At 40.8% G+C, this 23,033-nt stretch overlaps 1 protein-coding gene across 2 annotated transcripts; it reads right to left on the bottom strand.

Moving 5' to 3' along the window:
• Positions 1 to 4,115: 4,115 nt before the first annotated feature.
• On the bottom strand, positions 4,116 to 21,565 carry LOC311109879 (uncharacterized protein). Of its 2 annotated transcripts, XM_084152893.1 has the most exons (9): positions 21,369 to 21,558; positions 14,545 to 14,832; positions 14,125 to 14,394; positions 13,576 to 13,845; positions 13,348 to 13,425; positions 11,428 to 11,454; positions 11,234 to 11,290; positions 9,196 to 9,229; positions 4,116 to 5,308 (listed from the first exon to the last, which is right to left on the bottom strand). In XM_084152893.1, the coding sequence occupies exons 1-8, from the start codon at positions 21,433 to 21,435 to the stop codon at positions 9,216 to 9,218; spliced, it is 1,071 nt and encodes a 356-aa protein (XP_084009019.1). In that variant the 5' UTR covers positions 21,436 to 21,558; the 3' UTR covers positions 4,116 to 5,308; positions 9,196 to 9,215. The 2 variants fall into 2 exon arrangements, with proteins under 2 accessions (XP_084009019.1, XP_084009020.1); XM_084152894.1 differs by lacking the exon at positions 11,428 to 11,454 and having other exon boundaries at positions 21,369 to 21,565.
• Between the last annotated feature and the right edge of the window lie 1,468 nt (positions 21,566 to 23,033).

Genomic DNA, 23,033 nt, shown 5'->3' with positions numbered 1-23,033 from the left:
TTCTCTAAAACAGGCTATAGCCTACATGTGCACCAACAAGTCAGAACAGTGGCCTATGTTATGAGGGGGAAAGGGACCAAATTATTAGGGTGAGGCACATGGGCTACTAACAGCTTACTACACAACATACACTTACTATTACTTTCATGTGTGCGCGCCTCCTAAGTCGAACCAGCAGGCCGCTCCGAGTGCCTCTCCTCCGCCGGCGATGTTTTGGGTCAGCCGCTGGAATCAGTTCAGTTGCCCTGGGGAGAGCAAACAAATGATCTGCTTCGGGAAAGTCGTATTCCTGGTCGTAATGCTGGTGAGTTAACGCTCTGATATCCAATAGTTTCCCCCCGGCTGTATGTAATGATGCAAAACACTTTCTGAGCTAATAATGTAAAAAATGATACATAAAAAACAAAATACTGCAGTTTCCTAAGAGCTAGTCGCGAGGCCGCCATCTTCGTCGGCGCCAGTTTGTACAACATTAACTATAGCTCAGCAACAGAGCCTCTTCAACCTCAGGAGGCTGAAGAAATTCGGCTTAGTACCTAAAACCCTCACAAACTTTTACAGATGCACAATTGAGAGCATCCTGTCGAGCTGTATCACCGCCTGGTATGGCATCTGCACTGCCCACAACCGCAGGGCTCTCCAGAGGGTGGTGCAGTCTGCCGAACGCATTACCGGGGGCAAAATACCTGCCCTCCAAGACACATACAGCACCCGATGTCACAGGAAAGCCAAAAAGATCATCAAGGACATCAACCACTCAAGCCACTGCCTCTTCACCCCGCTATCATCCAGAAGGCGAGGTCAGTACAGGTGCCTCAAAGCTGGGACCGAGAGAATGAAAAACAGCTTCTCTCTCAAGGCCATCAGACTGTTAAATAGCCATCACTAGCACATTAGAGGCTGCTGCTGCCTATTGAAATCACTGGACACTTTAAGAAATGGAACACTAGTCACTTTAATAATGTTTACATATCTTGCACTACTCATCTCATATGTATATACAGCATTCTATTCTATAACATTCTACTGTATCTTAGTCCATGCCGCTCTGTCATTGCTTGTCCATATATGTATATATTCTTAAATCCCATTCCTTACTAGTTTTGTGTGTATTGGGTATATGTTGTGAAATTGTTATATTACTTGTTAGATATTACTGCACTGTCGGAGCTAGAAGCACAAGCATTTCGCTACACCCGCTATAACATCTGCTAAACACGTGTACGTGACAAATACAATTTAATTTGATTTGATTTAGCTACAGTATACTGTCTCTATACATGTATACACAAGGCCTGCAGATTAGTGTGGCCTTCTCATCCCATTGCATGAACACATGTTTTCTGCCACATATTTATAAATGAGAGAGAAGTTATACCTCATTAACAAAATATCTTCTTGATCATTACTTTGGTTAGGCCTCTAGGTAACCAGCTCACACTAAGCCTATCTAACGGTATCCCACTGGGCACACACTTGCTTAGCTATCCCACTGGAAACAATGAAATTACGTCGAACCAACTTGGACTAGACGTTGAATTGACGTCTGTGTCCACTGGATGTAGCCTGCAGTAAAGGGTGTGGTCGTTTTTCTTATCGATAGGAATAAGAAAGCGTATTTTTTTACCACTTTCATACGATTATGTTGGTGGTAGGTAGACTACTTTACATTGTCAAAGTTTCAGTTCACCCCGACGCTTTCAACGTTTGAGCCTTGTGTAGCACACACGTTGTTTTTCCTGTGGTTTGTTGTTGTTGACATATGCACCTTAGTTGTAAGGCGCACACAATAGCCTAATAAAAAACTAGAATGAGAAAACCATGCACAACCAATGATAATTCGTCAAATCTGTTTGTCGCTGCTATTTCAGTAGCCTACGAGGCTACATTACATGTTGATCTTTCTGAGAAAGCTCCCTTTTCGTAGCCTAAGAAGTCGAAGTGAAAGTCAACTTCCTACTAGAGAACTTCTTGACATGAAATTGCACAATCATGTGGCTAAGAATTTGTTGGCTAATGGTTAGAATGATCAACTATATATATATATATATATATATATATTAGGGCTGTCAAATGATTAAAAATTTTAATCAAATTAATCAGAATTTTCAGTGGATTAATCATGATTAATCACTATTTGCAATTACACCTGAATCCTAACCATTTTTTTTCTGAAATGCATACCAAAAGATAAATAACAGGACACAGATACATAATTTTCATATTATGTCTGTTTATTAACACAGCCAAATAATGGTGTTTTAAATCAAGCTGAAACATACTACACACCATAATATTTGTCTTTGTAATGTTCCATCACTTCCTCTTTGGCATTCCTCTTAACCAGGATGTACAATTTACAGTATTCAATTGAACAGAAAGCAATAAATGTAGTCAAATCATAACAGTGACCTACCACATTTTTGCACAATTTGAGTCATCTGTGGAAAAAAACATTTTCAATAAAACTTTTAAATCAAACCAAAGAACAATCTTTTACCTTTTCCTCCATTCTTTAATCCAGTTGCTCAAAAATCCAGTTGCTAACTACTATAACATGTTGCACTGAAACTGGTCTTTTTGTTTGAACATCACCTTTCAAATCTACTGAGCTTCATCATCTTTCAGCCAGTTGCTGAGGCAAACTAACTTGTTCACATTTTCTGAAAGTAAAGCTGACCTTTTCTTGTTCACAATGTGACCTGCAACTGAGAAAAGTCGTTCACAGGGAACAGTGGTTGCAGGAGTGGCTAGATATTTGTGAGCTAGTGAGGCCAGCTTCTCATGGGCTCCTGAATGAGATGCCCACCACCTCAAGGGGCAGTCCTCCAATTTAATGGTGGGCTCTGCTCTGTACCTCTGTATGGCAGGTTGGACCTCTTCATCTTCTGATTCTGAATCTGAGCCCATTTGCAGAAGGCTGATTTTCTTCCTGGGTGGCCCATCATCATGTGTCTGTGAAGACCTTCTGGGTGATTCTTGTTGCAGCATCCCTTCAAGTGTGGTCCACACCTCTTCCCTGTCTGTCTTGGGCAGGCATTTCAAGTCTTTGAAACGAGGATCCAAAACTGTAGCAATCTGGAGCCATGCATTGTTGAGCTGTTCTTGACGGGATGCTAGGTCCTCCTTGAACTTGGTCTTGAATCTCACCACATATGCAGGGTCCTCATCACAGGCTTCCATCTTGAGACGCAAGTGGCAGAGAGAAGGTAGTACCACAGAACAGGAGACATAGGCCTCTCCACCCAGGAGCTCAGTTACATACCTACGCACACAAACACACACATGCACACAGAGACAGTGTATTATTAGAACAGTGGTTATCAACATATTATTATTATTATTATTATTATTATCATCATCATCATTATTTTTTACATAGATACATGTTATTGATATTTGACTTGGTTTAATTCATTCCAGAAAATAATCAAAGCGATGTTATTTGATAAGTTACAGACTGATTTACCTGCATGGCTCTAGAAGTGTCTCCAGCCTCTGCAGTTTATCCCACTCTGCTGCGGTCGGCAAAACGAGTTTGTGCTCCTGATTGTCCAGGGCTGCGATGACAGAATCTGACGGCCCAGCAAACGCATGTTTGGCGTTGACATGGTACTTCAAGCTTGAACAGCTCCGGTGAAATTGAAACTCCTTCTTACAAATCTTGCAAATAACCTTGTACTTGTTAACTGTACCATCATCATTCTTTTTATATTTGAATCCGTCAATAGGCCCACTTTGCTCACCTTGCTCCATCTCGCCTCTAGCTCCCAACCACTTTCCTGACCTGAATAATTTGTCACACTGCGCATGCGTGAAATGCGTTTAAAAAATTGACGTAATTAACAGCAAACAACTAATTAACGTCGTTAACGCGCTATTTTTGACAGCCCTAATATATATATATATATATATATATATATATATATATATATATATATATATATATAATTGTTACAATGTATCCTAGATCACATGCTCAACACATTTCTTAATTATTACAATGTAGCCCCCAGATTCTCCACCCTTTTCCCGAAGAGTCCCTGACTAGTCGTGTATATTACTCTTTGGCGCCTATAATAAAATTGTGTATAATAATCAAATCAAATCCAATATAGAACTCATCAATTTATTGAAAAAATATAAATATCAAACACCTAAAATTCACATTGAATTGGCAGTATATACAGGCCGGAATTCAATCGTTGCTGATAGATGTCACACTGCGCTTTGAAGTACATTTGTTTTGCACAGCAGCATGTCTCGGGAGGAAGGATTTAGGAATCGTCAGTCCTGTGGTGTGATCCGTTTAGTGAACCTGGCTGAGATGTCATCCAGTGCATGCAAAGAGACTGATCTCTAAGTCTAGTGTCAACTAGTCCCTTTCCCTAGCTCAGTATTCACAGATCTGAAGGGTTCAGATAGGGATACAGTATGTTGGTGATGGCTGAACCCAGACCTAAATGGACCTTCCTCTGTATTGCTTTCACCAATCAAGTAAAAAAAAAAAAAATCTCTCTCTCTTTACAAGGCAGATGAGGATGAGCTCTACCTCTCAGGCCTGGTTCCTCTCAACCAACACTCTCTCCCTACACTAGACTTTGCCTAGTGTGGGGGTTGGCATAAAATACTCTGAGAAAAATAACTAAAACAATAACAACCTGTACAAATACCTTGACTTAAGTCAAGTGAAGGCTTGAAGAATTATTAAATTATAAGAAATTCACAAAATGCGATTAAAAACAGAAAGTGGAGTGGGTTAGCATAAAGTTCTCTGGGGAAAATACCTGAAAAGGAATCATACAACCACAAAGTGATTGATACTATGGCTTCAAACAACAAAAACAATCTGCACAAATTGATTTAGATTTGTAAAGACGAGTCATGAATAATGAGAAAGGGTAAGAATCCAAAGCTATTTACCTCCAAGTATAAGATAATCTCTTGTTTTTGTCCATCATCAAAAATGTGCTGATACAAATATTGCCCTCATATTTCTGAAGTACTGTAAATTTATAAAGCACACAACTCATCACATTATACAGTGAGCTCCAAAAGTATTGGGATTGTGACACATTTTTTGATTGCTTTGGCTCTGTACTCCAGCACTTTAGATTCATCTGATTGAAGGAAAGTTACTTTGTGCAGTGTTTGCCTGTTGTTTTCCTTCATTTTATAGTTAATCGAAAACATCAACAGTTTCTCTCTTCTTGGTCATTTGTCTCAATGTAACAGACATGGAGGCATGTACTGAGAGCCTTCAAACCCCATTTTTGTGGTCCTCAGTTCCCCACCAGAAGACCACCAGCTGGAAGGAAGCAATAGAGAACAGAGCTCATGAGACAAAACATTACTAATGACTAGGGCAAGGAGTTTTTCCTGGTCAGGTCACATGGTCAGGAAAAACTCTTGGTCTTATGTTATAAATGCAACAACAGGTGCTATTCCTTTCCTTTAAGAATACACCAATCTGACTTGTTCAATGTGTGTCTTTCATTGCATCCAAATTAAAAGAAAAATACCACATGTTGATCATCATTTACATTTACATTTAAGTAATTTAGCAGACGCTCTTATCCAGAGTGACTTACAAATTGGTGCATTCAACTTAGGATAGGCAGTGGGACAACCACATCTCAATCACAGTAAGTACATTTCTTTAAACAAGCATCTGTGAGCAAAGTCAGTGCAATCAGGGACAACTACATCTTGATCACAATACGTTTTTTTAACAAGTCAGTGCTAGCAGGTGAAATAAGTCAGGTGTTAGTTTAGACAAAAGACAGTGGTAGTAAAGTTTTTTTTTTTTTTTGTATATATATATATATATATATATATATATATATATATATATATATATATACACACACACACTGCTCAAAAAAATTAAGGGAACACTTAAACAACACAATGTAACTCCAAGTCAATCACACTTCTGTGAAATCAAACTGTCCACTTAGGAAGCAACACTGATTGACAATACATTTCACATGCTGTTGTGCAAATGGAATAGACAACAGGTGGAAATTATAGGCAATTAGCAAGACACCCCCAATAAAGGAGTGGTTCTGCAGGTGGTGACCACAGACCTTCTCAGTTCCTATGCTTCCTGGCTGATGTTTTGGTCACTTTTGAATGCTGGCGGTGCTTTCACTCTAGTGGTAGCATGAGACGGAGTCTACAACCCACACAAGTGGCTCAGGTAGTGCAGCTCATCCAGGATGGCACATCAATGCGAGCTGTGGCAAGAAGGTTTGCTGTGTCTGTCAGCGTAGTGTCCAGAGCATGGAGGCGCTACCAGGAGACAGGCCAGTACATCAGGAGACATGGAGGAGGCCGTAGGAGGGCAACAACCCAGCAGCAGGACCGCTACCTCCGCCTTTGTGCAAGGAGGAGCAGGAGGAGCACAGCCAGAGCCCTGCAAAATGACCTCCAGCAGGCCACAAATGTGCATGTGTCTGCTCAAACGGTCAGAAACAGACTCCATGAGGATGGTATGAGGGCCCGACGTCCACAGGTGGGGGTTGTGCTTACAGCCCAACACCGTGCAGGACGTTTGGCATTTGCCAGAGAACACCAAGATTGGCAAATTCGCCACTGGCACCCTGTGCTCTTCACAGATGAAAGCAGGTTCACACTGAGCACATGTGACAGACGTGACAGAGTCTGGAGACGCTGTGGAGAACGTTCTGCTGCCTGCAACATCCTCCAGCATGACCGGTTTGGCGGTGGGTCAGTCATGGTGTGGGGTGGCATTTATTTGGGGGGCCGCACAGCCCTCCATGTGCTCGCCAGAGGTAGCCTGACTGCCATTAGGTACCGAGATGAGATCCTCAGACCCCTTGTGAGACCATATGCTGGTGCGGTTGGCCCTGTGTTCCTCTTAATGCAAGACAATGCTAGACCTCATGTGGCTGGAGTGTGTCAGCAGTTCCTGCAAGAGGAAGGCATTGATGCTATGGACTGGCCCGCCCATTCCCCAGACCTGAATCCAATTGAGCACATCTGGGACATCATGTCTCGCTCCATCCACCAACGCCACGTTGCACCACAGACTGTCCAGGAGTTGGCGGATGCTTTAGTCTAGGTCTGGGAGGAGATCCCTCAGGAGACCATCCACCACCTCATCAGGAGCATGCCCAGGCGTTGTAGGGAGGTCATACAGGCACGTGGAGGCCACACACACTACTGAGCCTCATTTTGACTTGTTTTAAGGACATTACATCAAAGTTGGATCAGCCTGTAGTGTGGTTTTCCACTTTAATTTTGAGTGTGACTCCAAATCCAGACCTCCATGGGTTGATACATTTGATTTCCATTGATAACTTTTGTGTGATTTTGTTGTCAGCACATTCAACAATGTAAAGAAAAAAGTATTTAATAAGATTATTTCATTCATTCAGATCTAGGATGTGTTATTTTAGTGTTCCTTTTATTTTTTTGAGCAGTGTATATATCTATATATAAAAATAAAAATAAATGGGGGGGGGGGGGGGGGGGGGATGTAGAAGTATTGCTGTTATACTATTCCAGGTATTCCTATCATCACAAACATAATAACAATGTAATAACAATGTGAACACAATTCTGTCAAACTCATTCCATGGAGGGCCGAGTGTCTGCGGGTTTTCACTCCTCCCTTGTACTTGATTGATTAATTAAGGTCACTAATTAGTAAAGAACCCCTCACCTGGTTGTCTAGGTCTTAATTGAAAGGAAAACCAAAAACCCTCAGACACTAAGCCCTTCATATAATGAGTTTGACACCCCTGTTCTAGATGAACCCTCTATACTTATAATACACAGTATAATGTTACAGGAATCAAATCATCAGGACAAACATGGTTGGAGTTCACTGTAACTGCCAGAGCACTCTGTTACCGGGTAAACTATCCACTTAAGTCTCATACACACCTCCATTCCCCTGCCCCTTTACAGCTTTTTTATTTTTATTTTTTATTATTATTATTATTATTATTATTATTATTATTTTATTTTTTTTGGGGGGGGGAATGGATCAGCTTAATATTGCAGATAGATTGTATCTTCTATCAATGTAATTGTCTGCATCACTTCCAATCCCCCATGTTTATTTTTATTTTTTATATATATATTCCCCTTTATTACTTTTCAACCCCACCATCCTTTCCCTACTTGGAGTAAATTAGTGAACAACAACGCCCAGGCCTCTACTTCCGGTCTATACTTACTATCTACACCTTATGGACAGAGTTAATTTTACAATAATTCTATATATATATATATATATATATTGATTTTTTTGCTCCTGAACTTCTTCTACTCTCAACCTCTCCGATCATTTTCATGATGTCCATCCGGTTTGCTTCTAAATGCCATATCTTTCTAACTGTGCTCTTTCCCAAAAGCTCCCAACATACAACCTATATACTTATTATGGACACAGTATGCTTACATTATTAGCTATCTTTGTTATTATTTGTTGTTATTTGTTATTAGTCCCATCCTTCAACTCTATTCAATACCTCCCATCTATCTCTTAACACCATCCATATAGGATTTCTATTTGCCATATATATTTCAACCGTACTGTGATGTTTTACAAAAGTTCTGAACCTTTCTATTCTCATTGCTTCTACAGATTGTGAATTAAAAATAAACATTTTTGCTAAAAGTATTATTATATTATTGATTGATTGACTATGACTTTTCAGATCACCCCTTTACAGCTTTGTCATTGTGGTATTCCCCTGTTTTGGGGTTGGCCGTTAACGTAACCCCTGCAGAATCACACAGAAGGAAAACATCAACTACAGCCTCTCTCCTACTGTATCAAATTCTACTTAAAAGGTACAATATGGTACTTTTTGGGCGACCCAACCAAATTCACATAGAACTGTTATAGATCTTTAATTCCCATTGAAAGCAAGTCTAAAAAGCGGTAAATCTGTTCTATGTGTGCTATTTCTATGCTTCCGGTTTTGTACACCAGCTTCAAATAGCTGAAAATACAATATTTTTGGTTATGGAATGGTACAATGATTAGATGGTACAATGATTCTCTACACAATGACTGCTTGTTTTTTCACAGAAACTGAAATTAGGTAAACTATTAGAATTTTATCAACCAGGAAATGGAGGAGTGATTTCTGTATAGTCCATCTTTAAATAAGTTACTTCTGCTTTATACAGTCTTACATTAACTGGATGACTTGCCTTGTTCTGGCTGGACTCCATCACCTGACTTTAGCTGAGGAGAAGAAGAGAGAAAAGTTTAGCTTAACATTCTCATACACAGACCACATTAGTATTTGTTGTATTCACTTCTGGATGACAATGAAAAGGATGCTAAGTGGCAGAATTCCATGTGAATGCCACTGTGTCTTACCCTCAGGCTTTGACTCATCTTTGCAGATTGCAACTGCATCGTACACATTTTATATATGCTGGCACACACACTGCTAGCTTTAAACTCACATTAATAATCATCACCTTCTCATACTGTATGTAAGTTACGTCACAATTTTTTTTTTATTCAAATAAATTCCGACACAAAAAATATGAGAAACACATTTCTGGCAACATCTCCACATATCTGCATCGTCAAAATGGCCTCATAGAAGTACCACGTAAAAAGGTGTGTTAGTGTTACTACCTATTTTAGTGGCAGTGTTCATTTAGTTTTAGTCTTTATGACTAAAATACCTTTAATCCTAGTCCCATTTAAGTCATTTCATCCTTGGTTTTAGTTATCATCAGTCGACTCTGGACGATTCTAGTCTAGTTTTAGTCAGTCATTTCAGTCCTATTTTAGTCATAGTAACTTTATTTTGTTTTATTAAATAGTTCATACAGTATCTGTACTTGACTATTATATATTTTTAAATGTTTACTTTTACTTCACTACATTCCTAAAGAAAATAATGTACTTTTTACTCTATACATTTTTCCTGACACCCAAAAGTACTCGTTACATTTAAGAATGCTCAGGCAGGACAGCAATATGGTCCAATCCACGCACCTATCAATATAATGTGTTGTCATCCCTACTGCCTCTGATCTGGCGGACTCACTAAACACAAATACTGCATTTGTAAATGATGCCTGAGTGTTGGAGTGTGCCCCTCTGTCTGTAAAAAATAAACAAGAAAACTGTACCATTTGGCCTGGTTTGGCATTTACTTTTAATTTTTACAATTGAGCCTCCCTTATAGCTCAGTTGGTAGAGCATGGCGCTTGCTACGCCAGGGTTGTGGGTTCGATTCCCACGGGGGGCCAGTATGAAAAAAAGTATGAAATGTATGCACTCACTACTGTAAGTTGCTCTGGACAAGAGCGTCTGTTAAATGTAAATGTACTTATGACAATTGAGTACTTTTTCCACCACGGTACTTAAGTACATTTAAAACCAGATACTTTCAAATCAAATCAATTTTTATTGGTCACATGCGCCGAATACAACAGGTGCAGACATTACAGTGAAATGCTTACTTACAGCCCTTAACCAACAGTGCATTTATTTTTATAAAAATAAAACAAGAGCAGAAGTAAAATAAAATAACAGTAGGGAGGCTATATATACAGGGGGGTACCGTTGCAGAGTCAATGTGCGGGGGCACCGGCTAGTTGAGATAGTTGAAGTAATATGTACATGTGGGTAGAGTTAAAGTGACTATGCATAAATAATTAACAGAGTAGCAGCAGCGTAAAAAGGATGGGGTGGGGGGGCAGTGCAAATAGTCCGGGTAGCCATGATTAGCTGTTCAGGAGTCTTATGGCTTGGGGGTAGAAGCTGTTGAGAAGTCTTTTGGACCTAGACTTGGCACTCCAGTACCGCTTGCCGTGCGGTAGCAGGGAGAACAGTCTATTTACTTTCAGACTTTTACTCAAGTACTATTTTACTCAGTGACTTTCATTTTTACTTGAGTAATTTTCTATTAAGGTATCTTTACTTTTACTCAAGTATGACAATTGAGTACTTTTGCCACCACTGCGAGCACGCACACACACACATATTAGTGAGTAAAGGTCCCTAATTTGATTTTAAAAGGTTTCTAGATTTCTGGGATGGGACAAAAACAACACTCCTGTCCTGTGCTGTGAGGAAGCATGTGTGCAGTGCATGGAAGTACTGTATGTGTATATGGTGCAGTGCATTAATAATAATAATAATAATAATGTTGTGTTTGTATTACTGTGGGGAGCCAGTTAGCAGGTTGAATATGGATCAGAGTCAAGTTAGGGTAAAACTTACCAAACACTCCACCACAGAACTTGGTCAAAAAGTCGATCCATGTGTCTTCCGGATATCCTGAGATGAAAAAGAGACACACAAATTTAAGAAATTATTAAGACACTTTCATACAAATGAAATTGACATTGTGTAACATTTTGGTGAATCAGTGAGTATGAAGAGTTGAACCAGGAAGAGACAGAGAATCATCCTACCATTTTTTTTCTTCCACACCAACCAAACTGGGGAGTAAAAATTCAAATATTCTCTTAAAGTACTAGTCTGCATTAATATTCTGTCAGCTATTGAATATGACTTTACCCACATTTACATGCTTAAGCTGCAATGACAAGGCATCTAGTCTGAGAGAACCAATAAACAACCTGCATTCAGTACCTGAACATCTGAACACTACTATAAATACAGGTAGAACAGGTATCCCCTTCAGGGGGTATAGCTCACTGTTGTTGCTGCTGTTATGTCAATCTGTGCTTCAGAACTATGTACAGTGGGGGAAAAAAGTATTTAGTCAGCCACCAATTGTGCAAGTTCTCCCACTTAAAAAGATGAGAGAGGCCTGTAATTTTCATCATAGGTACATGTCAACTATGACAGACAAATTGAGGAAAAAAAATCCAGAAAATCACATTGAATTTATTTGCAAATTATGGTGGAAAATAAGTATTTGGTCACCTACAAACAAGCAAGATTTCTGGCTCTCACAGACCTGTAACTTATTCTTTAAGAGGCTCCTCTGTCCTCCATTCGTTACCTGTATTAATGGCACCTGTTTGAACTTGTTATCAGTATAAAAGACACCTGTCCACAACCTCAAACAGTCACACTCCTAACTCCACTATGGCCAAGACCAAAGAGCTGTCAAAGGACACCAGAAACAAAATTGTAGACCTGCACCAGGCTGGGAAGACTGAATCTGCAATAGGTAAGCAGCTTGGTTTGAAGAAATCAACTGTGGGAGCAATTATTAGGAAATGGAAGACATACAAGACCACTGATAATCTCCCTCGATCTGGGGCTCCACGCAAGATTTCACCCCGTGGGGTCAAAATGATCACAAGAACGGTGAGCAAAAATCCCAGAACCACACGGGGGGACCTAGTGAATGACCTGCAGAGAGCTGGGACCAAAGTAACAAAGCCTACCATCAGTAACACACTACGCCGCCAGGGACTCAAATCCTGCAGTGCCAGACGTGTTCCCCTGCTTAAGCCAATACATGTCCAGGCCCGTCTGAAGTTTGCTAGAGTGCATTTGGATGATCCAGCAGAGGTTTGGGAGAATGTCATATGGTCAGATGAAACCAAAATATAACTTTTTGGTAAAAACTCAACTCGTCGTGTTTGGAGGACAAAGAATGCTGAGTTGCATCCAAAGAACACCATACCTACTGTGAAGCATGGGGGTGGAAACATCATGCTTTGGGGCTGTTTGTCTGCAAAGGGACCAGGACGACTGATCCGTGTAAAGGAAAGAATGAATGGGGCCATGTATCGTGGGATTTTGAGTGAAAACCTCCTTCCATCAGCAAGGGCATTGAAGATGAAACGTGGCTGGGTCTTTCAGCATGACAATGATCCCAAACACACCGCCCGGGCAACGAAGGAGTGGCTTCGTAAGAAGCATTTCAAGGTCCTGGAGTGGCCTAGCCAGTCTCCAGATCTCAACCCCATAGAAAATCTTTGGAGGGAGTTGAAAGTCTGTGTTGCCCAGCGACAGCCCCAAAACATCACTGCTCTAGAGGAGATCTGCATGGAGGAATGGGCCAAAATACCAGCAACAGTGTGTGAAAACCTTGTGAAGACTTACAGAAAACGTTTGACCTGTGTCATTGCCAACAAAGGGTATATAACAAAGTATTGAGAAACTTTTGTTATTGACCAAATACTTATTTTCCACCATAATTTGCAAATACATTCATTAAAAATCCTACAATGTGATTTTCTGGATTTTTTTTTCTCATTTTGTCTGTCATAGTTGACGTGTACCTATGATGAAAATTACAGGCCTCTCATCTTTTTAAGTGGGAGAACTTGCACAATTGGTGGCTGACTAAATACTTTTTTTCCCCACTGTACATGTGCAGTGCTCTTTGACTATAGATGTGCTGTTCTTACCTGTTATGGCGGCGACAACAAGAGCTACAACGAAAATGGCAACCAAAGCAACAACAAGACCAACAACTTCAGAAGGTTCTGAAATGAAAACACATTTTGTATTGATACTTTGACAGGAGTTGATCAGGTATTCAACATAGTGCAGCATTCAAAATGTCCTACAACACTAGCAGTGTTACTGACATATCAATACATAAGACTGTAGCACACTTATGAGTGTCCACTCACCTGGGCCAAACACATCTCCAACTTGCTCACTGGCTTCCCCTTCCCCAGCAGAGTTCTTCATCTTGCAGAAGTACTTGTAACTATTGATTGATTTGCCAGTGTCGCTTTTAGAGACAACCAGATGTTTTCCTATGACCTCCCACGCCCCCTCTCCCACTTTCCAGCTGTAGGTGACAGGTTCAGCATCAGTGGTGTCGCCTTCACAGATCAGAGAGCAGGAGGTTTTGATTGAGTTACAGGAAGAAGTGATTGTGGGTTTAGGGACTGCCACTGTAAATCCAGAAGAGAGAGACAAAGACAAAGCAGGGAAAAATGCTTGTGAGGCAATGCATAATCTGCTATTTAATATAGAGGCACACAGACAGACAGAAAAAATTACTTATAACATAATGTATATATCCTCTCAAGCACTTTGCAATTGAACTCCACAGAATAAACCCCACTGTCTGTTTTCAACATAGCCCATCATTCAAAATGTCCTACAACATTAGCAGTGTTACTGACATATCAATACATAAGACCGTAGCATACTTATGATTGTCCACTCACCTGGGCCAAACACCTGTCCAACTGGCTCGCTGACTTCCCCTTCCCCAGCAGAGTTCTTCATCTTGCAGAAGTACTTGGAACCGCTGTTTGAATTGCCAGTGTCGCTCTTAGAGACAGTGAGATGTTTGACTAAGACCTCCCACGCCCCCTCTCCCACTTTCCAGTTGTAGGTGACAGGTTCAGCATCAGTGGTGTCGCCCTCACAGGTCAGAGTGCAGGAGGTTTTGTTGGTGTTACAGGAAGAAGTGATTGTGGGTTTGGGGACTGCCTCTGTAAATAGAGGAAAGAAACAGGAATAATTTGGGGAAATGTTTGTGAGGCACTGAATAACCTGCTGTTTCTACAAGACCACACACACACATACACACATGTATATATACACACACACACATACACACAGAGAGAGAGAGAAACACTTACTGATAACAGATAGTTTATATGTCTTGTCAAGCTGTTTGTCGTTGAACTCCACAGAATAAATTCCACTGTCTGTTTTCGTCAATCCACTGATTCTCAGCTCTCCAGTAGCCTGGTTCAGGGTTGTGCGCTCTTTGAAGGCACCATAGATTTCCAGACCACCAAAATCCTTGTCCCACTCTGCCACCTTGTTCTTCCCATGCTTCCATAGGATGCTTGTGATGGGGCCAGGCACTGTGGACTTGTCTGGTTTCAACAAGACCTCACCTCCCACTTTATGATAAAGATAATCTGGAAAAGCAGAAATTTCATACATGTAAAAGAGTATCAATGTATCCAGGGTAACACATTATGGTTAGGGTATAAATATGTAGTCTTAACCCTATTGGCATTGAAAGAGACATTATTATGAACCTTTACTTTTTATGTCTAGAATTCTGCTTGCTGTGTGTACCTGGCCTAAGTAGTCTGCCCACTTTGCCAGTATTTTCCCCCTCACCATCGCCACTTGAGTGGAAACTGATCTAGACTACACCATAGATTAAAGTCTTTGTCTACACCCTGCCTCAGAGGCTGTCCACTATTATATCACCAGCTAGGTTTCCATCCAATTTGCGACAGATTTCATGCAAATATTCTAAAATCTGCATAAAACAATATGCACATTTTCCCAGTAGAGATATTTTTTCCATCAAGCAGACTTTGTGCCTAATGACGTATTCCACATAAAAATTACTTTTGCCGTTAAATTCCCATGTACCGAAGGAAAAATACAAGTTAAATGGGTTTCCATTTTACACTCCACTGATGGTTTTACACTCCACTGGTACTACTCTTTGGCGCCTCCTTCTTCTTCTATGAGTTTTAACGGCGGTTGGCATCCAGTAAATGTTGCATTACCGCCACCAACTAGACTGGACTACAACTCCCTTATACATTGTTTGAAAAAATAAAGAAATAAAGAAATACCCTACCATCTAACACTACACTCACAAACAAATATAAAAATAACACCACCCTACTCCACTATTTCAATCTATTTAGTACTAACTCAGGCCAACAACCTGAAAGCATGGGACACCACCACTAAACACACCCTGTAACTCTTCTGATGTCAAGTCTCGCACACCCAAATACCTTTCTGCAGCTGCCACCACAACCTCAATTTTCTGCGACTTACGTTCCATCCCTGCAGTACAGTTGATAACCATTGCTATAAATGCTCAAAATCCAATCTTATTAAAACATATATCACTTGTTGGTTTATCCCTCTGTACTGGTACAGATCACTACTCACACCACTTCTCTCACTATCCCTCCCCCTTGACCCATCTTCCTCTACTTTCTTCACTGCCTCAGCATATGACAACTTCTGCACTACTCTAACCCTGGAAACCTCAACCTGCCTCTCTCGCATGGGACATTTCTGATCCCCAGCCACATGGGCCCCCCTACAATTAACACATACCACTACTTTCCCCAATGCTACACATTCCTTTGTCTCATGCCCTTCTGCACACTTCTCATACCTAGGAACCTCCCTCCTACACACTGCTGCCACATGCCCATAAGCTTGACACCTGTAACAACGTAATGTATTTGGCACAAAAGCTTGTACAGGATAACTTATATATCCTAACATCACTTTGTCGGGCAAAGACTCAACATCAAAACTCAAAAGAACAGACAATGACTCTGTTTCACCACTCATGCCACCCTGTCTGCGTCGCACCAAACGACGAGCATCACAAACACCGGGAATCTTCCCCTTCAGTTGGTCAACTTTTACATTTACTGCTACCCCAGTAATCACTCCTTTCAATGGTGCCCTTTTATTGAGCGCAAAACAATTCACATCTCTTGCCCCCATTAGTTTAACATGGAGTGCCTGCTTCCTCTGACCAGCAGAAACACAAACAATTATCACCAGACCACTTCTGGTTACCCTCACCGATTCCACAGCACCTAACTCTGTTTTCACCCACCCTGAAACCACAAATGGATCAGCCAAAAGGCAAGGGTCCACTTTTTCCAAAAATGTCACTCCTACTGTCACAGACTCATCTTTATCCTGACCCTCGGTGCAAGCCTCGGGCTCAGAGAACTTCACCACACCTACCACTTCCGATACTTCGCCCTCATTCACTTCCATTTCTCCTACTGTCTTCAACTCACTCTAATACTTTCTACCATTCCCCTTTAACAAACCATCTCCCTTCTATTCACCATTTTTAACCGACTCAAGCTCACCCTCTTCCTCCTCCCTCTCTCTCTTAGACCTCCTATGCCTCTCCTTTTCCCTCCATTCCTCCTCCTACGGCACTTCTCCTGACATACATCTTGTTCTTGCCTTGTCAAGGAATGCCATTTAACCGGCTGTCACAATCTCTGTACAATCAGCACAAACCCCTCCTTGATGGTTTGTCACAAAAACTGTTGCGTTATATAGCAAAATGTTTGCCCACTCTGGTCTACGCACATACACTCCAGCCAAAAACTGTGGGGGTAAACTATCTACATTATGACATCATTATGGATAACAGCGATATTATTTGTATTTGTCAAACGGCAGCAAAGCATCGATCATCATGTCACCAGAATAAGACCCTCAATATTTATTTGAAAGTAGCATTAAGCTCATCACCTTGCACTTTCACCACCCTGTGAAGTTCATCATAACTTATTTCATCTGTAGCCTAATGAACTGCAGTCGTAGTGGGAGGACCACACAACATGTCATCGCGTGACTCCATGTTTACTTTGATATGATGGTTATTATATCAATATTTGTGCATAAAAGCATTTCCACCACCATGTCTCGCATAATAAATGTTACAAACACAAAAAGGTCCCACCTTGTCTAGAGTATTTTGTTTTGTCGACATTTGGAAAGTTTACCCCAAACAAAGTATGTTTCCATCAGGCCTGTCATTATATTTTTTACTGACATATACTTTACTGCATAAAAAGGTTAGATGGAAACTTGGTTAGGAGCTAGGTTTCCAGCCAATTGGCGACAGATTTTCAAGTGAATATTCTAAAATCCACATAAAGAAAATGTGCGCATTTTCCAACCAGTGGTGAGTTTCCACCCAACAGACTTGTTGCAGATAAAAATCAGTGCGTCATGATGTAGTGCACACAAAATGTACTTTTTCGCTTACGTTTTCATGTACCATCACATTTTCAACTCCACTAATAGTTTTGTCACAAAACCTGTTGCATTGAATAGCAAAATGCCTACTCTGGTCTTGGCATGTGCACTCTAGCCAACAGCTCGCAGCTACAGTGAGGGTAAGATATCTACATTATGAGATTATCATGGATAAGAGCGAGAATATTTGTATTTATCAAATGGCAGTCAAGCATCGATCATCATGTCACCAGAATAAGACCTTCTATATTTATTGGACAGGAGCATCAAGATCACAGTGCACTTCACCACCCTGTGAAGTTCACCATAACTTATTTCATCTGTACCCTAATAAACTGCATGGTTTCCTGACGAGTCATAGTGAGACCCATACCATATCATCGTGTGACTATAAGTTTACTTCGATATGATGGCTATTATATCAATATTTGCGCATAAAGCAGGGTCGGCGTTATGGGCGGGCCAATGCACTACCGAACCTCCTTGCCTATCCAAATAAAATATGGAAATATTGATCATTTATTTGACCGAGATGCGCGCCGACAGAAAGACGCATCAATCTCAGATAAAGCATCCGAGCGAGTAAAACAGCGCCCCTCTGTCTCCGTAAGTGTAGACCATGTGTCTGATGCTGTCTGGACAAAAGGAGTATGGCATGTCATACTTTTTCTGGCCAGACAGAATCAGATACATGGGCTACATATGGTAAGACTGAGGGGCGCTGTTTCGCACTCTCGCAAAAATCTGTCCTGAAATAAACCCAATGCGTTTCTATGGGCATAATATGCAGACCTAAGCTTGTCGCCTGCATTCCCGACTTTGGGACAACGACTCGCATAATTAGGGCGGAGACCTGAGCATCTCATCATTATAATATGCCATTTAGCAGACGCTTTTATCCAAAGTGACTTACAGTCATGCGTGCATACATTTTCTTTTTTTTTTCTTTTTTTGTGTATGGGTGGTCCCGGGGATCGAACCCACTACCTTGGCTTTACAAGCGCCGTGCTCTACCAGCTGAGCTACAGAGGACCACATATATACAGATCTCTGGTTTCAGGCACTTGTGAATTAGAAAGGAAAATGTGTGCACTAAATTGATGTTTTGCCAAAATTACATAATTACTGCTGTCTAAATAAAATAATTCAAAATACTTTACCAGAGAGCTTGACTTAGCCACAGAGGATCATTAGCTTATTTTTTACAAAAATAGCTGTGGATTGTTTCAAATCACAAATCGATGCCTATTTGGGAAGCCTGCAATTTGGGAAGCCTGCAATTTGGGCAGCACATGTGGCAATATGCCTAGCTGATTATTGAGTTGCGGCTGTCAGTGAAAAGCATCTAAAAAGTGTGAAGATAATGTGTCTTGAGAATAATTTACATTGAAACAAAATATGAACGCAACATGTAAAGTGTTGGTCATATGTTTCATGAGCTGACATAACAAATCCCAGAAATGTTCCATATGCACAAAAAGCTTATTTCTCTCAAATGATGTGCACAAATTTGTTTACATCCCTGATAGTGAGCATTTCTCCTTTGCCAAGATAATCCATCTACCTGACAGGTGTGGCATATCAAGAAGCTGAATAAACAGCACTATCATTACATAGGTGCACCTTGTGCTGGGTTCAATAAAAGGCCACTTTAAAATGTGCAGTTTTGTCACACAACACAATGCCACAGATGTCTCAAGTTTTGAGGGAGCGTGCAATTGGCATGCTAACTGCAGGAACGTCCACGAGAGCTGTTGCTAGATATTTGAATGTTAATTTCTCTACCATAAGCTGTCGCCAACATTGTTTTAGAGAATTTGGCAGTACGTCCAACTGGCCTCACAACCACAGACCATGTATAACCACACCAGCCCAGGACCGCCACATCCGGCTTCTTCACCTACGGGATCGTCTGAAGGGGAGTGCTGAGGAGTATTTCTGTCTGTAATAAAGCCCTTGGTTCCCCAGTGGGTGGGCCTGGCTGCCAAGTGGGTGGGCCTATGCCCTCCAAGGCCCACCCATGGCTGCACCCCTGCACAGTCATGTGAAATCCATCTATTAAGGCCTAATTAATTTATTTCAATTGACTTATTTCCTTATATGAACTGTAACTCAGTAAAATCTTTGAAATTGTTGCATGTTGCGTTTATATTTTTTTCAGTATGAAATGTTGAGACAAGAAGAAGGGGAGGGGTGTGTGCTGAAGATACGGGTGTCTTTCTCCAGAATGCATGCACTCAGCTCTCCAGAATGTGCTTGGCAGTCTCCAGACAATTCTTGCACATTCATTGTTACATTGTGTGAATTATTTGCCCTTTGATTGTTTATTTTTATCAATTCCTCATTACACATGTAACTAGTAGGTCTAGTAAATGTACCGTTTATCCACGTTATTTGGTTACATTAATTACTGTTAACGCATGAATAACAGTAATTTACCGTTCTCATTCTCGGAGTGGAAACAGTGTTTGCAAAGTTCACAACCTGCTACACTTGTGAGAAACACGTTTTGGTTTATTTCATTACCATAATTTAGGAGTTTTGTAAAATGTTTAATTGTATTTTGTTTGGAGCGCTCCATGTGAGCATGTGTGTGGTTTCCTGTCCTAATAATGTAGCAGCCAATGGATCAATGTGTCCATATGGCAAAGGCTGGTGCTCTTGCATTTAGTTGAATTTTAACTTTTAGATTTTTATCATTTAATTGAGATTTTTATCATTTACCACGTGGCAATAATTTTGAGAAACACAAACGTTATTATTGAAATGAAACCATTGCATCAAAATGTGCAAATAGAAAATTATAACAACTGGCACGCAGCTAGGTTGAAATGGTAGGATACATTGAAAGCTTCTCCAAACTTGAAACTCTCGAGCTGCCTATGGTATTTATTATAACACCAATGCAAAAGCGTGCACACAGGAGGTCCCATTGGAAAAAAACGGGCCCGCCTATAGAAATCAAATGCCCAACCAACTGATTCGTTCTGGCGCCATACTCTTTCGGTCCAGACAGCATCAGATACATGGTCGACGCATACTGAGGGGCACTGTTTCGCTCGCTCGGAAGCTTTATCTGAGATTAATGCGTCTTTCTGTTGGCATGAGTTTAGGTCAAATAAATGTTCAATATTTCAATATTTTATTTGGATGGGCAAGGAGGTACCGTAGGGCGGGCCAGGCCCCATAACACCGGCCCTGCCATGATCATGCAGACCCTTCTGTAGGTTTGAGCCTTGGTTAGCCCAGGACTCAATATTCAATAACTTCTTGAAGTGAGATCTGTATGTAGCTGAACTGAATAAGAAGGGCGCGGTCCTTATTTCTAATCGAAACCCACATAGACGTCGTTTAAAACCATTCTGACTTTCCATGTTGAAAATCAATAGGAAGAGCGTGTTTAGGATATTGTCCATCCATAATGTCATTACAAGTTGTTGTTTTTCAGTGATATGAATCCCACTCGGCGGGTGCGCTTCTAACTTGAAGTTGCAGCGCATAGTGTTTATAAAGGACATTATCTTACATACACCTATTGTTCATGATAATCAAATATTATGATGTGATGTTGTAGGATAGGATCTACATTTAGCACACAATAGCAAACAAGTGGCCTAACAAATAGTAGGTAGGCCAAACACTTAAATTCGGCCTACCAGTCGTTTCAACTTACCTCCAGAGACCACCGTTCGTACAAGACAAAGCCAGAAGCACAATCTGATGGGCGTTAGTTCGGGCATATAGTTAATTTGTTTAGATAATAAATACAATTCAGTTCAAATGAGATATGCTAAATCCCTGTGTGGCTCATCGCCTAGCCTACTTCTGATCTTTAGATTTCCTGAAGCTGTGAAAGTGAAAGTAAAACGTGGTTTAGTTCCTCCCTCTGCATGAGTCGTCCTCTTCGTGGAAAATAAAATAACGTTCCATTTGACTTGTAAATAATGTTTAATAGCTGCAATACAATCACACTGTATACCAACACATGGCATTATGTTTATATGCTATATTAACTTTATTTTTTAAATCTAACCACTTCTTGAATATTCCTTGATGTAGTCGTGCCCATACCTGGTCTTTGGCGCCTCCCTGTGTGTATAATTGGCTACAATGCACAGAATTACATATAGAATTTAGAATTGATAGGATCTCTGTGCTATAATGTAACAAAAGTTGACAATACTGTAATATTCAAAGGTAAATTAATAACTATAGTTCATTTACTTGTCCTCCTTTCCACCGAGTCTGAGGGATTTTAATTCACCAGCCTAGTCATTCACCTATAGGTATATGTGGCATGCACACAAAAACATTCACACAATAAATATTTTCCTCAAAACATATAATAAATGTTTACCATCTTGTTGTATGGATCAACATTTCATTATAATTCACATTATTCAAAGTTGAAAAATTATAGTAGGCTAAACATGACAGCACATCACATACAGGATAACAATATGATACTTAATAGGCTAACCCAAAAGAGATAGAAAAGAGACATGAGTTTACTGAAGATAAATAAACCTTCCCTCTACAGAATCTAAATATTTGTCAAACCCACTATATACACTACATTAGCAAAAGTATGTGGACACCTGCTTGTCGAACATCTCATTCCTAAATCATGGGCATTAATATGGAATTGGTCCCCCCTTTGCTGCTACAACAGTCTCCACTCTTCTGGGAAGGCTTTCACTAGATGTTGGAACATTGCTGCGGGGACTTTGCTGCGGCGCCACATGAGCGTTAGTCAGGTCGGGCACTGATGTTGGGCGATTAGGCCTGGCTTGCAGTCAGCGTTCCAATTCATCCCAAAGGTGTTCGATGGTGTTGAGGTCAGGGCTCTGTGCAGGCTAGTCAAGTTCTTCCACACCGATCTCGACAAACCATTTCTGTATGGACCTCACTTTGTGCAAGGGGGCATTGCCATGATGAAACAGGAAAGGGCCTTCCCCAAACTGTTGCCACAAAGTTGGAAGCACAGAATCCTCTAGAATGTCATTGTATGCTGTAGCGTTAAGATTTCCCTTCACTGGAACTAAGGGGCCTAGCCTGAACCATGAAAAACAACCCTAGACCATTATTCCTCCTCCACCAAACTTTACAGTTGACACTATGCGTTGGGCAGGTAACGTTCTCCTGGCGTCCGCCAAACCCAGATTTGTCCGTCGGACTGCCAGATGGAGAAGCGTGATTCATCACTCCGGAGAACGCGTTTCCACTGCTCCAGAGTCCAATGGTGGAAAGCTTTACACCACTCCAGCCGACGCTTGGCATTGCGCATGGTGATCTGAGGCTTGTGTGGCTAAGAAGCTCCTGACGAACAGTTATTATG

This window comes from Coregonus lavaretus (assembly GCF_964263955.1).
Source record: "Coregonus lavaretus genome assembly, chromosome: 35".
Taxonomy (NCBI): domain Eukaryota; kingdom Metazoa; phylum Chordata; class Actinopteri; order Salmoniformes; family Salmonidae; genus Coregonus; species Coregonus lavaretus.
Note: the sequence above shows the minus strand (reverse complement) of the source record. Positions and strands in the feature narration are given on the sequence as shown.